General features: G+C 39.4%; 1 protein-coding gene across 1 annotated transcript; it reads right to left on the reverse strand.

The window, feature by feature from the left end:
• Window positions 1-11,894: 11,894 nt before the first annotated feature.
• On the reverse strand, window positions 11,895-15,005 carry nppc (natriuretic peptide C). Its single transcript, XM_061976405.1, has 2 exons — window positions 14,793-15,005; window positions 11,895-12,248 (listed from the first exon to the last, which is right to left on the reverse strand). The coding sequence occupies exons 1-2, from the start codon at window positions 14,883-14,885 to the stop codon at window positions 11,976-11,978; spliced, it is 366 nt and encodes a 121-aa protein (XP_061832389.1). The 5' UTR covers window positions 14,886-15,005; the 3' UTR covers window positions 11,895-11,975.
• Between the last annotated feature and the right edge of the window lie 2,814 nt (window positions 15,006-17,819).

Raw genomic sequence — 17,819 nt, forward strand, 5'->3', positions numbered from 1 at the left:
AATCAGGCATATTTGGTCAGTGCAAGCTAATCAATGCTAACATAACTTTTAAAGTCATTTTGAGAGTAGGCTAATATAGCTAATATAGACACTTACATCATGTGTTGCCTTCATTATAAGACTTATATACGATGTTTAAAGTCATTTTGATAGTAGGCTAATATAGACACTTACATCATGTGTTGCCTTCATTATAAGACTTATATAAGACTTTTACAGTCATTTTGATAGTAGGCTAATATATCTAATATAGACACTGACATCATGTGTTGCCTTCATTATAACACTTATATGCGACTTTTAAAGTCATTTTGATAGTAGTTTAATATAGCTAATATAGACACTTACATCATGTGTTGCCTTCATAATAACACTTATATAAGACTTTTTAAAGTAATTTTGATAGTAGGCTAATATAGACACTTACATCATGTGTTGCCTTCATTATAAGACTTATATAAGACTTTTAAAGTCATTTTGGTAGTAGTTTAATATAGCTAATATAAACACTTACATCATGGGTTGCCTTCATTATAACACTTATATAAAACTTTTAAAGCCATTTTGATAGTAAGCTAATATAGCTAATATAGACACTTACATCATTGGTTGCCTTCATTATAAGACTTATATGTGACTTTTAAAGCCATTTTGATAGTAGGCTAATATATACACTTACATCATGTGTTGCCTTCATTATAAAACTTATATAAGACTTTTAAAGTCATTTTGATAGTAGGCTAATATAGCTAATATAGACACTTACATCATGGGGTGCCTTCATTATAAGACTTATATAAGACTTTTAAAGTCATTTTGATAGTAGGCTAATATAGACACTTACATCATGTGTTGCCTTCATTATAAGACTTATATAAGACTTTTAAAGTCATTTTGATAGTAGTTTAATATAGCTAGACACTTACATCATGTGTTGCCATCATTATAAGACTTATATAAGACTTTTAAAGTCATTTTGATAGTAGGCTAATAGAGCTAATATAAACACTTACATCATGCGTTGCCTTCATTATAACACTTATATAAGACTTTTTAAAATCATTTTGATAGTAGGCTAATATATTTTGATAGTAGGCTAATATAGCTAATATAGACACTTACATCATGGGGTGCCTTCATTATAAGACTTATATGTGACTTTTAAAGCCATTTTGATAGTAGGCTAATATAGACACTTACATCCTGTGTTGCCTTCATTATAAGACTTATATAAGACTTTTAAAGTCATTTTGATAGTAGTTTAATATAGCTAGACACTTACATCATGTGTTGCCATCATTATAAGACTTGTATAAGACTTTTAAAGTCATTTTGATAGTAGGCTAATATAGACAGTTACACCATGTTTTGCCTTCATTATAAGACTTATATAAGACTTTTAAAGTAATTTTGATAGTAGGCTAATATAGACAGTTACACCATGTGTTGCCTTCATTATAAGACTTATATAAGACTTTTAAAGTCATTTTGATAGTAGGCTATTAGAGCTAATATAGACACTTACATCATGCGTTGCCTTCATTATAACACTTATATAAGACTTGTTAAAATCATTTTGATAGTAGGCTAATATATTTTGATAGTAGGCTAATATAGCTAATATAGACACTTACATCATGGGGTGCCTTCATTATAAGACTTATATAAGACTTTTAAAGTCATTTTGATAGTAGTTTAATATAGCTAGACACTTATATCATGTGTTGCCTTCATTATAAGACTTATATAAGACTTTTAAAGTCATTTTGATAGTAGGCTAATATAGACAGTTACACCATGGGTTGCCTTCATTATAAGACTTATATAAGACTTTTAAAGTCATTTCGATAGTATGCTAATAGAGCTAATATAGACACTTACATCATGTGTTGCCTTCATTATAACACTTATATAAGACTTTTTAAAATCATTTTTATAGTAGGCTAATATAGCTAATATAGACACTTAATCATGTGTTGCCTTCATTATAAGACTTATATATGATGTTTAAAGTCATTTTGATAGTAGGCTGATATAGACACTTACATCATGGGTTGCCTTCATTATAAGACTTATATAAGACTTTTAAAGCCATTTTGATAGTAGTTTTATATAGCTAATATAGACACTTACATCATGTGTTGCCTTCATAATAACACTTATATAAGACTTTTTAAAGTCATTTTGATAGTAAGCTAATATAGACACTTACATCATGTGTTGCCTTCATTATAAGACTTATATAAGACTTTTAAAGTCATTTTGGTAGTTTAATATCGCTAATATAGACACTTACATCATGGGTTGCCTTCTGTTACACTCGGCTACACTAACGGTGAATTTGGCAAAATGTGAATTTGGAAAAGCAACGGTAACTTACCTGGGTAAACAGGTTGGAGAGGGTACGGTACGTCCCGTTGAGGCCAAAATAGCGGCCATCTCTGAATTTCCTGCCCCTACGTCCAAGCGGGAAATCCGCAGATTTCTCGGTATGGCTGGCTACTACCGTAGTTTCTGTAAGAATTTCTCCACTGTTGTGGCCCCTCTAACAAACTTGTTAAGTTCCTCCCGCGTGTTTAACTGGTCCTTGGAGTGTCAGAAGGCTTTTGACAGCTGTAAAGCTTTGCTCTGCAGTGCTCCAGTTTTGGCTGCTCCCAACTTTGCCCAGCCTTTCAAAATAGAGGTTGACGCGAGTGCGTTAGGGGCTGGTGCGGTGTTGCTGCAGGAAAGTGCGGATGGGATTGATCACCCCGTGTGTTTCTTTTCAAGGAAGTTCACTAAACCCCAAATAAACTACTCCACCATCGAAAAGGAAGCATTAGCATTATTATTAGCCTTGCAATACTTTGAAGTATATGTAGGATCTAGTTCTGTTCCTGTGATTGTTTATACAGATCACAACCCGTTAACATTTCTGCACCGAATGTATAATCAAAACCAAAGGCTGATGCGCTGGGCACTCATTGTGCAAAACTTTAATTTAGAAATTAAACACAAAAAAGGGTCAGAAAATGTAATGGCTGACACCTTGTCCCGAGTGTGGGTGAATTAATGTGTATGTATGTATGTGTATATATATATATACATAATTTTTTTTTTTTCCAATGTAACCGTGGATATAACGACCTGTTTGAATGAACAATTATGTTCATTTTTGTTGGTGGGCGTGTTACGTTCCACGTAGTGGTGGTTTGTTTGTTTTGTGTTTCTTCTTCTATTTATTTGTACAGGTCACACTCATTCACTGCCTCTGCTGCCAATCAACCGGTTCCTGTTCCCAGCTGCTCCTCGTTTCACCTGTTAATCAGCCAGCCAATCCCGGACCACCATTCATCCTCCCAGCCTGTTTAAAATCACCTGCTCACCACTGGATCAAGGTTGGATTCTTTTTCTGACATGCTGTGTGGAACTTTGAGAGACGCTACTTTGTCTTTGGCGCTATCTTGTTTGGTAATCATTTTTGTTAAGCTTTTTGCTACCCTTGTGCCACCTGTTTTTTTTTTGTCTTCATTTTTCTTGACCTTTGAACTTTTGTAAGTATCTGTAGCCTAGTCTTGGGAAAGGTTAGACAGAGGCCTCTATACACTACACACGTAGGATTTGTTTGTGTATAGAGACACCAGGCTTAGTGGTGGCTGTCACCCTTGTATGTTTTGGACCCCCTCTTTGGCTAGAGTAGATAGGTAGGTTTTTGGTTTGTGCTAATTAAATAGCTTCAGTTAGTCAGCTTACCTTTTCTTTTCTAGAGGTGTATTTTGGTATGTTTTGTTCATTTCTTTGACAGCACCTGTATTCCCAGCTAGGCTAGTGTTGTGTCTTGTTGTAACCCCCCCCCCCCATTGGTTACTTTTCAATAACACTAGTTTTTGTTTTCAATTCTTGGCTTCTGTGTCTTTAATTTATAACTCATTTGGTTTATACACTTTTATGTTGCGTTCTCCTGCAATCCCTAGACTCTAAGCCATCAGGGAACGTAACACCTTCATTATAACACTTATATAAGACTTTTAAAGCCATTTTGATAGTAGTTTTATATAGCTAATATAGACACTTACATCATGTGTTGCCGTCATTATAAGACTTATATAAGACTTTTAAAGCCATTTTGATAGTAGGCTAATATAGACACTTACATCATGTGTTGCCTTCATTATAAGACTTATATAAGACTTTTAAAGTCATTTTGATAGTAGTTTAATATAGCTAGACACTTACATCATGTGTTGCCATCATTATAAGACTTATATAAGACTTTTAAAGTCATTTTGATAGTAGTTTAATATAGCTAGACACTTACATCATGTGTTGCCGTCATTATAAGACTTATATAAGACTTTTAAAGTCATTTTGATAGTAGGCTAATATAGACAGTTACACCATGTGTTGCCTTCATTATAAGACTTATATACGACTTTTAAAGTCATTTTGATAGTAGTTTAATATAGCTAGACACTTACATCATGTGTTGCCATCATTATAAGACTTATATAAGACTTTTAAAGTCATTTTGATAGTAGGCTAATATAGACAGTTACACCATGTTTTGCCTTCATTATAAGACTTATATAAGACTTTTAAAGTCATTTTGATAGTAGGCTAATAGAGCTAATATAGACACTTACATCATGCGTTGCCTTCATTATAACACTTATATAAGACTTTTTAAAGTCATTTTGATAGTAGGCTAATATAGACACTTACATCATGTGTTGCCTTCATTATAAAACTTATATAAGACTTTTAAAGTCATTTTGATAGTAGGCTAATATAGCTAATATAGACACTTACATCATGGGGTGCCTTCATTATAAGACTTATATAAGACTTTTAAAGTCATTTTGATAGTAGGCTAATATAGACACTTACATGATGTGTTGCCTTCATTATAAGACTTATATAAGACTTTTAAAGTCATTTTGATAGTAGTTTAATATAGCTAGACACTTACATCATGTGTTGCCATCATTATAAGACTTATATAAGACTTTTAAAGTCATTTTGATAGTAGGCTAATATAGACAGTTACACCATGTGTTGCCTTCATCATAAGACTTATATAAGACTTTTAAAGTCATTTTGATAGTAGGCTAATAGAGCTAATATAGACACTTACATCATGCGTTGCCTTCATTATAACACTTATATAAGACTTTTAAAAATAATTTTGATAGTAGGCTAATATAGCTAATATAGACACTTACATCATGGGGTGCCTTCATTATAAGACTTATATGCGATTTTTAAAGTCATTTTGATAGTAGGCTAATATAGACACTTACATCATGTGTTGCCTTCATTATAAAACTTATATAAGACTTTTAAAGTCATTTTGATAGTAGGCTAATATAGACAGTTACACCATGGGTTGCCTTCATTATAACACTTATATAAGACTTTTTAAAATCATTTTGATAGTAGGCTAATATAGACAGTTACACCATGTGTTGCCTTCATTATAAGACTTATATACGACTTTTAAAGTCATTTTGATAGTAGGCTAATAGAGCTAATATAGACACTTACATCATGTGTTGCCTTCATTATAACACTTATATAAGACTTTTTAAAATAATTTTGATAGTAGGCTAATATTGCTAATAGAGACACTTACATCATGGGGTGCCTTCATTATAAGACTTATATAAGACTTTTAAAGTCATTTTGATAGTAGGCTAATATAGCTAATATAGACACTTACATCATGCGTTGCCTTCATTATAAGGCTTTTAATTTTTTGTGGCTCCAGACAGATTAGTTTTTTGTATTTTTGGTCCAATATGACTCTTTCAACCTTTTTGGGTTGCTGACCCTTGCACCATAGGAACTAATTTTAGTCCAATTAAGTATAGCCAGGATGAAGAAGTTCTCAGAAAGTTAAGAGTTTATACAATTTTTGGGGATTTATATTTTTTTCTACTCTTTTTGCTCAAATCGCTTAATTAACTTCATCCATCCATCCATCTTCTTCCGCTTATCCGAGGTCGGGTCGCGGGGGCAGCAGCCTAAGCAGGGAAACCCAGACTTCCCTCTCCCCAGCCACTTCGTCCAGCTCTTCCTGTGGGACCCCGAGGCGTTCCCAGGCCAGCCGGGAGACATAGTCTTCCCAACGTGTCCTGGGTCTTCCCCGCGGCCTCCTACCGGTCGGACGTGCCCTAAACACCTCCCTAGGGAGGCGTTCGGGTGGCATCCTGATCAGATGCCCGAACCACCTCATCTGGCTCCTCTCGATGTGGAGGAGCAGCGGCTTTACTTTGAGCTCCTCCCGGATGGCAGAGCTTCTCACCCTATCTCTAAGGGAGAGCCCCGCCACCCGGCGGAGGAAACTCATTTCGGCCGCTTGTACCCGTGATCTTGTCCTTTCGGTCATAACCCAAAGCTCATGACCATAGGTGAGAATGGGAACGTAGATCGACCGGTAAATTGAGAGCTTTGCCTTCCGGCTCAGCTCCTTCTTCACCACAACGGATCGATACAGTGTCCGCATTACTGAAGACGCCGCACCGATCCGCCTGTCAATCTCACGATCCACTCTTCCCCCACTCGTGAACAAGACTCCTAGGTACTTGAACTCCTCCACTTGGGGCAGGGTCTCCTCCCCAACCCGGAGATGGCACTCCACCCTTTTCCGGGCGAGAACCATGGACTCGGACTTGGAGGTGCTGTTTCTCATCCCAGTCGCTTCACACTCAGCTGCGAACCGATCCAGTGAGAGCTGAAGATCCTGGCCAGATGAAGCCATCAGGACCACATCATCTGCAAAAAGCAGAGACCTAATCCTGCAGCCACCAAACCAGATCCCCTCAACGCCTTGACTGCGCCTAGAAATTCTGTCCATAAAAGTTATGAACAGAATCGGTGACAAAGGGCAGCCTTGGTGGAGTCCAACCCTCACTGGAAACGTGTCCGACTTACTACCGGCAATGCGGACCAAGCTCTGGCACTGATCATACAGGGAGCGGACAGCCACAATCAGACAGTCCGATACCCCGTACTCTCTGAGCACTCCCCACAGGACTTCCCGAGGGACACGGTCGAATGCCTTCTCCAAGTCCACAAAACACATGTAGACTGGTTGGGCAAACTCCCATGCACCCTCAAGGACCCTGCCGAGAGTATAGAGCTGGTCCACAGTTCCACGACCAGGACGAAAACCACACTGTTCCTCCTGAATCCGAGGTTCGACTATCCGGCGTAGCCTCCTCTCCAGTACACCTGAATAGACCTTACCGGGAAGGCTGAGGAGTGTGATCCCGCGATAGTTAGAACACACCCTCCGGTTCCCCTTCTTAAAGAGAGGAACCACCACCCCGGTCTGCCAATCCAGTGGTACCGCCCCCGATGTCCACGCGATGCTGCAGAGTCTTGTCAACCAAGACAGCCCCACAGCATCCAGAGCCTTAAGGAACTCCGGGCGGATCTCATCTACCCCCGGGGCCTTGCCACCGAGGAGCTTTTTAACTACCTCAGCAACCTCAGCCCCAGAAATAGGAGAGCCCACCACAGATTCCCCAGGCACTGCTTCCTCATAGGAAGACGTGTTGGTGGGATTGAGGAGGTCTTCGAAGTATTCCCTCCACCGATCCACAACATCCGCAGTCGAGGTCAGCAGAACACCATCCTCACCATACACGGTGTTGATAGTGCACTGTTTCCCCTTCCTGAGGCGGCGGATGGTGGTCCAGAATCGCTTCGAAGCCATCCGGAAGTCGTTTTCCATGGCCTCACCGAACTCCTCCCATGTCCGAGTTTTTGCCTCTGCGACCGCTGAAGCCGCACACCGCTTGGCCTGTCGGTACTTGTCCGCTGCCTCAGGAGTCCTATGAGCCAAAAGAACCCGATAGGACTCCTTCTTCAGCTTGACGGCATCCCTCACCGCCGGTGTCCACCAACGGGTTCTAGGATTACCGCCACGACAGGCACCAACTACCTTGCGGCCACAGCTCCAATCAGCCGCCTCGACAATAGAGGAGTGGAACATGGTCCATTCGGACTCAATGTCAAGCACCTCCCTCGTGACATGTTCAAAGTTCTTCCGGAGGTGGGAATTGAAACTGTCTCTGACAGGAGACTCTGCCAGACGTTCCCAGCAAACCCTCACAATGCGTTTGGGCCTGCCAGCTCTGTCCGGCATCCTCCCCCACCATCGCAGCCAACTCACCACCAGGTGGTGATCGGTAGAAAGCTCCGCCCCTCTCTTCACCCAAGTGTAATTAACTCCAGATAAATAAAAATATCAAACATGTGCCATTTTTTTGAACCCTTTTTTTTTAACATTTTGAAAAATGTTCCTCAAATAATATATCACAAACATTTTTAAATAAACCACCAGTCGAGGAAAATGAGCAAACTACATAAATAACATCCTGCAATTTGATTTTGATATAATTTTTTTTATCTTGATAGATTGAAAATGAACACCAATGAGTTGACTGATGAACATTATCACATCATTTATTCACAAAGTATAAATAACGACAAATAAAGATAGAATACTACTAACTGCAACATGTAAGTGTAAAAACACACCAACAACATTATAATTTGTACATTTTCAGAATGTGCTTGTTCTATTTTTAAACAAAGAAAACAATCTGAAGTTGTCTTTGTTTTTAAGTTATCGTGCCGTGATTTTACCAGTTCGGCCTACTTGGGAGTAGATTTTTCTCCATGTGGCCCCCCATCTATAATGAGTTTTGATTATATGCATGATCATTACTTTTTTTTTTGCAATTTTCAAAATAAAAAGACTGAAATAAACCAAATGGGCATTGATTAGGGTTACGATGAAAAAACATGACATGTTAGCTACTTATTGTTGAGTTGACTAGTAATAAAAACTTAGTAAAAAAAAGTACTAAAATGTATGAATCAAAAACCTGTTGAGGACTTTTTCATCCTGGATATACTTAAGAGGGTTAAGCTCATTTACACTCCATTTTTTTTTTTTTTTTTTACCTGCGCAATGACAACATGGACGCATGTTAAGTGCACATTCTTTTTTTTATCATTGTTCAAAACATTTACAACTGTTTGAGACAAACGAAAAAAGTTACAAACAGAATTGACCTGCAGTTTGCGTCCTTTAAAAAAGAAAACAAAAGAAAAAAGTTACATAAATAAAACGTATTTATAAATATCTCTTTTTTTTTTTATAAACATATAAATAGTTCTTAACATAAATACATTTATGCAGGGGAAGATGAAGTACATGGATTTACAGCAGCAGCAAACAATATACAGATCTGCGGTTTGTCAATGTTTTTTTACACCGTCGTCTGAACATTTTGTATGGTATACATCTACGGATATATACCTGCATATTTATCATATACATGTATTTATATGAGGCTTGTGTATAGCCCTGTCATCTCAGTCTCTAATAATGCTGGCCATGGTGACTTTCGTACCAAAAATCTGTCCCGTCTGGTGAGGTCTTTTTTTTTTTATATATTTTTTTTATTTTTTAACTCCCTTGTGTGAGAACAAAATGTTTCCAAACACATCCTCTGGAGATCTGGGGATGAGAGAAAGGAAATAAGATGTTAGTGATGACAACTTCATTTCTAATGACAATAAAATACATACTTCTGTAAAAGTATCTGTAGGTCCCTGCCATTGCAATTTAACGGAGGATACCCCATACCTCCGAATCGTGACAGTAATTAGTCATTCAGGACACATATGTTCCTGGTTGCCAATCGGGATGCTTCTTATGATCATTTTGCTTTTTTTGCTTTGTGCTTAATACACATGTTCTGTGGAACGCTCTCCCTGACCACGCGAGGGAACCACAGACTGTGGATGCTTTTAAAAAAGGCTTAAAAACCCTTCTTTTTAAAACCCCCTTTTTTTTCTTTTTTTTTTTTTAGATATATGCATACTAGTTTTAGCTGTTTTGCTGTTCTAGTTTTTATTTTTATTCATTTTTTATATCATTTTATTTTTATTTTTTTTAATACACTGTAGCACTTTGAGGTTGTTTACTCAATGTAAAGTGCTTTTTACAAATAAAATCTATTATTATTATTATTAATATGTTTGCCTTTGTTGTTTGTGTTACCTGTGTGTTACCTAATCAAAATGGGTTTCTTTTCTGCACTTGCCCAACGTCTCTGCATCTCGGGGTCCAGTTTATCACAGACCTTGGCAATTTTGGGCCAGAAGTTTGCTTTTTCTATTTTGTGTTGATTATTTTTTTTTGGATATATTACACATTGTCCACTTTGCTACCTACAACACTAATTAAATAATTTTACATTAAGTTGTTTTTTTCTGCTGTAAATAGTAAAAAAAAATGGATCTACTCTAACGGATATTTTTTTTCGCCGCTGCATCATATAAGCCATATATATGATGCTTGTATAATAATAATAATAACAACTGGGATATATATAGCGCTTTTCTAAGTACCCAAAGTCGCTTTACATGTAGAACCCATCAATCATTCACACCTGGTGGTGGTAAGCTACTTTCATAGCCACAGCTGCCCTGGGGTAGACTGACGGAAGCGTGGCTGCAATTTGCGCCGACGGCCCCTCCGACCACCACCTATCATTCAATTCACCGGTGTGAGTGGCACCGGGGGCAAAGGGTGAAGTGTCCCGCCCAAGGACACAACAGCAGCGATTTTTTGGATGGTAAGAGGCGGGGAGCGAACCTTCAACCCTCAGGTTTCTGGCACGGTTGCTCTACCCACTACGCCATGCCGCCCCAATATATGATCATATATATGGCTTATATATATATATATGAGCCATATATATATGGCTCATATATATATGAGCCATATATATATGGCTCATATATATATATATATGAGCAAAATATTATTTTTCTGTGTTAACAAAAATATTAACAAAATATTATTTTTCTGTTAACACAGAAAAAATATTATTTTTCTGTGTTAACAAAAATATTAACAAAATATTATTTTTCTGTTAACACATGTTATTCTTAATGCTTCTCTCCCATTTGGTACACCCGAAACAACGCACATGCTGCCTAGGGCGCCATCCGCTGGAGTGGGTGCCAAATTGCAGAGTCTACAAATAAAAATACTATTAAAATATTTAAAAAATATACATAAATGGATGTATAATTTTACATACTTTGAACACTTGGTAAGTTTTCCTTAAAATAAAAAAAAATATGAGATGCTAGTGTGTTTTATTTTTTACATATTGCCTTTTTTTGTACATGACGTGTTCACTATAGGTGTGTGTGAGGCGGCGTGGCCTGCGGGCCTGCAGCGAAGTGGGGTGTGTCAGGATCGGCTTCGAAGATTAGTGACAGGTGCGTAGATGACACAGCTGCGAGTGTTTGTCGGATCACCTGTCGCTCTGTTAAAGGCAGCAGTCGGGAAGGAGAGGAGGGAAAACTTTAACATGGCTGAAAAGCACAACTTATTGCAAAATAAATCATTTTTCGCTGTCATGTCCGTCATTGGTGGTCCAGAGAACCCGGAGGAGCAAGACCTCCACAGTGTATTAATGGCAACTATAACCGTAGGAAAGTAGATTTCTTTGCAATGGGACATTTTTGTATTGTTTTGGATTATGCACCATTCACCGTCCTAAATTTGCACTATTTGGAGGTATTAGTTATAATTTTATTCTCGGGGTAATTATTTGAATAGCTATAATAATAATAATAATAATACCTGGGATTTATATAGCGCTTTTCTAAGTACCCAAAGTCGCTTTACATTAAGAACCCATCATTCATTCACACCTGGTGGTGGTAAGCTACTTTCATAGCCACAGCTGACGGTATGGTCTTCTTTGTTCTCTTGACATTTAAGATACATATTAACTGCAATACTGCAAATATTTTATTGAAGTGTTACGCACTCCACTCTTGCCTGGGGCATCATATAACCCTGTGATGTGCACCCCTCACTTTTTGATTTGCTCCAATGGCTCCACACTATAAGGGTCAAAAAAACTCACCGTCAAAAAAAAGCGCGCGTTCCAACACTAGCAACCCATGCCACTGATGGTCCCTATCCTGTCCATCTTGTGTCCAAAGCAGCCACTCCGCGCCGTGGACCCGGCTTTCTTGCTCCCGGATTTGTGCCTCCTCGGCACGGGCTGGTCGTTGAGGAGCCGAGCCCACATGCCTCTGGCGCGGGTGTCCGTGCGTAAATCTCGCAGTAAGCGCATCCGTGAGCGCACGGCGTCTAACCGCCGGTCCCGCTCCTCCGACTCCAGAAGGTCCGTCAGCTCGTCGCCGAGCAAACTTCTCAGAGACTGAAACACACACATGTGGACATATATATATTAATAATGACGTCACTCTAAGACGCATGCCTTTGTAAAAAAAAAAAAAAAAAAAAAACGGGGTTGGGGTGCTTCGTGCAGCAGGTGCTTTTTGGTATGCATGCAGATTTACGCGCAGTAACTCAGTGAATCCAAGAGTTTTGTAGAAAAAAAACATGATTTATTTCAAATATTAGAGTTTGGTTCCTGCGTAAATAGTGATTTTACGCATGCACGGCACACGTCCTTTCATTTTACTGTTAAGACTGGGTCAAGACAATATTTAGGAAAATAACCAAACATTTTTTTTGTGGAATTTTTAGAGTTTGGTTCGTGCGTAATGGTGACTTTACGCACACAAGACAGACATCTTACATGACGGTTTAAAAGTGCTGGGTCGAGTCTGTATTTAGGAAAATAACCAACATTTTGTCTCTCATATATAAGAGTTTTGGTTCGTGCGTAATGGTGATTTTACGCACACAAGACAGACATCTTACATGGCGTTTTAAAAGTGCTGGGTCGAGTCTGTATTTAGGAAAATAACCAAAATGTTTTCTCTCATATATAAGAGTTTTGGTTCGTGCGTAATGGTGACTTTACGCACACAAGACAGACATCTTACATGACGGTTTAAAAGTGCTGGGTCGAGTCTGTATTTAGGAAAATAACCAACATTTTGTCTCTAATATATAAGAGTTTTGGTTCGTGCGTAATGGTGACTTTACGCACACAAGACAGACATCTTACATGACGGTTTAAAAGTGCTGGGTCGAGTCTGTATTTAGGAAAATAACCAACATTTTTTCTCTCATATATAAGAGTTTTGGTTCGTGCGTAATGGTGACTTTACGCACACAAGACAGACATCTTAAATGACGGTTTAAAAGTGCTGGGTCGAGTCTGTATTTAGGAAAATAACCAACATTTTGTCTCTCATATATAAGAGTTTTGGTTCGTGCGTAATGGTGACTTTACGCACACAAGACAGGCATCTTACATGACGGTTTAAAAGTGCTGGGTCGAGTCTGTATTTAGGAAAATAACCAACATTTTGTCTCTAATATATAAGAGTTTTGGTTCGTGCGTAATGGTGACTTTACGCACACAAGACAGACATCTTACTTGACGGTTTAAAAGTGCTGGGTCGAGTCTGTATTTAGGAAAATAACCAACATTTTGTCTCTCATATATAAGAGTTTTGGTTCGTGCGTAATGGTGACTTTACGCACACAAGGCAGACATCTTAAAGGATGGTTTAAAAGTGCTGGGTCGAGTCTATATTTAGGAAAATAACCAACATTTTTGTCTCATATATTAGAGTTTTGATTCGTGCGTAATGGTGACTTTATGCACACAAGACAGACATCTTACATGACGGTTTAAAAGTGCTGGGTCGAGTCTGTAGTTAGGAAAATAACCAACATTTTGTCTCTCGTATATAAGAGTTTTGGTTCGTGCGTAATGGTGACTTTACGCACACAAGACAGACATCTTACATGACGGTTTAAAAGTGCTGGGTCGAGTCTGTATTCAGGAAAATAACCAACATTTTTTCTCTCATATATAAGAGTTGTGGTTCGTGCGTAATGGTGACTTTATGCAAATAAGACAGACATCTTACATGACGGTTTAAAAGTGCTGGGTCGAGTCTGTATTCAGGAAAATAACCAACATTTTTTCTGTCACATATTATATATTTAGTTCGTGCGTAATGGTGATTTTACGCACACAAGACAAACATATTAAACGATGCATTTTAGTGTTAACACGGTTTAAAAGTTCTGGGTCGAGTCATATTTAGGAAAATAACCAAGTTTTCCCCTCTCAGATATTAGTTTTGGTTCGTGCGTAATGGTGATTGTACGCACACAAGACATACATCTTAAATGGTGCATTTTAGTGTTAACACGGTTTAAAAGTGCTGGATCGAGTCTGTATCCAGGAAAATAACCAACAATTTTTCTGTCACATATTATAGTTTTGGTTTGTGCGTAATGGTGATTTTACGCACAGAAGACATACATCTTAAACGATGCATTTTTGTGTTAACACGGTTCAAAAGTTCTGGGTCGAGTCATATTTAGGAAAATAACCAAGTTTTTCCCCTCTCAAATATTATAGGTTTGGTTCGTGCGTAATGGTGATTTTACGCACACAAGACATACATCTTAAATGGTGCATTTTAGTGTTAACACGGTTTAAAAGTGCTGGATCGAGTCTGTATCCAGGAAAATAAGCAAACATTTTTCTGTCACATATTATAGTTTTGGTTCGTGCGTAATGGTGATTTTATGCACAGAAGACATACATCTTAAACGATGCATTTTTGTGTTAACACGGTTCAAAAGTTCTGGGTCGAGTCATATTTAGGAAAATAACCAAGTTTCCCCCTCTCAAATATTAGAGTTTTGGTTCGTGCGTAATGGTGATTTTACGCACACAAGACATTCATCTTAAATGGTGCATTTTAGTGCGTAATGGCGATTTTACCCACAGAAGGCAAACATCTTTAAACCACGCAGACTGACTCACCTTCTGCTGTGCCTGAGTAAAAGGTTTCGCTCCCATCCTCCCGGAAAGCAGCGTGACCATAAGTCCACACGCCACCAAGTAGGACAAGTTCATCTTGATGACAATGAAGGGAAGGGCTTCCTCCGGTCTGGAAGTGCAATGGGAGGATGCGCGGTGTCGAATACAGCAGCCAATAAAAGCTTTTTTTTCGTCCGTCCTTGTACTCCAAAGCTCCTCAAGTGCTCCTCTAGCTTGTGTGTATGAACCCTTCGTGCACTTTATAGACCGGCCCACGGCGGTGATGTCATGACAACCTGCGTAATAGCCACCCGTCCTCGCCAACTCCCTGTTTTCTCTATACCTGCCCCTGCATGCGCGCGTCATGCCAAGGATTAATTGGATGATGCGCGGTCATCGGGGTTTCGGAGGAAATGGGATGGACTTTGATCTATCATGCTTTTCTTTTTTCTTTTTTTTTTCTTCTCCCCACTATAGAGTTCTGGCCCGGGATGCATCAGTACTTGAAACCGAAGGTGGCTTTCAAAAGGCTCATGTGCAAGAAGATATGCACTTTTAGGAGCTCTCCCAAGTGAAAGTTGACGTGCGTGCTAAAATCTTAAAAAGCTATAAATAAGATGCATCTTGTGCATATTCAAGTTCATTTAAAACATCTAAAGGCCATGCGTGGACAGCACCTTTTAGCTCTTATTTCCAAAATTGTGTACACTACTGAATTGGGGTCTTATGCCGACATTTGGACACTTATACTGCTATCTGGTGGTGTCAGAAGAGTATAACATACAGGTAAAAGCCAGTAAATTAGAATATTTTGAAAAACTTGATTTATTTCAGTAATTGCATTCAAAAGGTGTAACTTGTACATTATATTTATTCATTGCACACAGACTGATGCATTCAAATGTTTATTTCATTTAATTTTGATGATTTGAAGTGGCAACAAATGAAAATCCAAAATTCCGTGTGTCACAAAATTAGAATATTACTTAAGGCTAATACAAAAAAGGGATTTTTAGAAATGTTGGCCAACTGAAAAGTATGAAAATGAAAAATATGAGCATGTACAATACTCAATACTTGGTTGGAGCTCCTTTTGCCTCAATTACTGCGTTAATGCGGCGTGGCATGGAGTCGATGAGTTTCTGGCACTGCTCAGGTGTTATGAGAGCCCAGGTTGCTCTGATAGTGGCCTTCAACTCTTCTGCGTTTTTGGGTCTGGCATTCTGCATCTTCCTTTTCACAATACCCCACAGATTTTCTATGGGGCTAAGGTCAGGGGAGTTGGCGGGCCAATTTAGAACAGAAATACCATGGTCCGTAAACCAGGCACGGGTAGATTTTGCGCTGTGTGCAGGCGCCAAGTCCTGTTGGAACTTGAAATCTCCATCTCCATAGAGCAGGTCAGCAGCAGGAAGCATGAAGTGCTCTAAAACTTGCTGGTAGACGGCTGCGTTGACCCTGGATCTCAGGAAACAGAGTGGACCGACACCAGCAGATGACATGGCACCCCAAACCATCACTGATGGTGGAAACTACACTAGACTTCAGGCAACGTGGATCCTGTGCCTCTCCTGTCTTCCTCCAGACTCTGGGACCTCGATTTCCAAAGGAAATGCAAAATTTGCATGGTTGGGTGATGGTTTGGGGTGCCATGTCATCTGCTGGTGTCGGTCCACTCTGTTTCCTGAGATCCAGGGTCAACGCAGCCGTCTACCAGCAAGTTTTAGAGCACTTCATGCTTCCTGCTGCTGACCTGCTCTATGGAGATGGAGATTTCAAGTTCCAACAGGACTTGGCGCCTGCACACAGCGCAAAATCTACCCGTGCCTGGTTTACGGACCATGGTATTTCTGTTCTAAATTGGCCCGCCAACTCCCCTGACCTTAGCCCCATAGAAAATCTGTGGGATATTGTGAAAAGGAAAATGCAGAATGCCAGACCCAAAAACGCAGAAGAGTTGAAGGCCACTATCAGAGCAACCTGGGCTCTCATAACACCTGAGCAGTGCCAGAAACTCATCGACTCCATGCCACGCCGCATTAACGCAGTAATTGAGGCAAAAGGAGCTCCATCCAAGTATTGAGTATTGTACATGCTCATATTTTTCATTTTCATACTTTTCAGTTGGCCAACATTTCTAAAAATCCCTTTTTTGTATTAGCCTTAAGTAATATTCTAATTTTGTGACACACGGAATTTTGGATTTTCATTTGTTGCCACTTCAAATCATCAAAATTAAATGAAATAAACATTTGAATGCATCAGTCTGTGTGCAATGAATAAATATAATGTACAAGTTACACCTTTTGAATGCAATTACTGAAATAAATCAAGTTTTTCAAAATATTCTAATTTACTGGCTTTTACCTGTACAATGGAATTTGGAAAAAAAAAGTGTTGCTTGTCACATTTACGTATGATGTATCCATTAATTTGGTTTGGTGGCTGCAGGATTAGGTCTCTGCTTTTTGCAGATGATGTGGTCCTGATGGCTTCATCTGGCCAGGATCTTCAGCTCTCACTGGATCGGTTCGCAGCTGAGTGGACTGGGATGAGAATCAGCACCTCCAAGTCCGAGTCCATGGTCCTCGCCCGGAAAAGGGTGGAGTGCCATCTCCGGGTTGGGGAGGAGATCTTGCCCCAAGTGGAGGAGTTCAAGTACCTCGGAGTCTTGTTCACGAGTGAGGGAAGAGTGGATCGTGAGATCGACAGGCGGATCGGTGCGGCGTCTTCAGTAATGCGGACGCTGTATCGATCCGTTGTGGTGAAGAAGGAGCTGAGCCGGAAGGCAAAGCTCTCAATTTACCGATCGATCTACGTTCCCATCCTCACCTATGGTCATGAGATTTGGGTTATGACCGAAAGGACAAGATCACGGGTACAAGCGGCCGAAATTAGTTTCCTCCGCCGTGTGGCGGGGCTCTCCCTTAGAGATAGGGTGAGAAGCTCTGCCACCCGGGAGGAGCTCAAAGTAAAGCCGCTGCTCCTCCACATCGAGAGGAGCCAGATGAGGTGGTTCGGGCATCTGGT

Source organism: Nerophis lumbriciformis, linkage group LG14 (assembly GCF_033978685.3).
Source record: "Nerophis lumbriciformis linkage group LG14, RoL_Nlum_v2.1, whole genome shotgun sequence".
NCBI classification, from domain to species: domain Eukaryota; kingdom Metazoa; phylum Chordata; class Actinopteri; order Syngnathiformes; family Syngnathidae; genus Nerophis; species Nerophis lumbriciformis.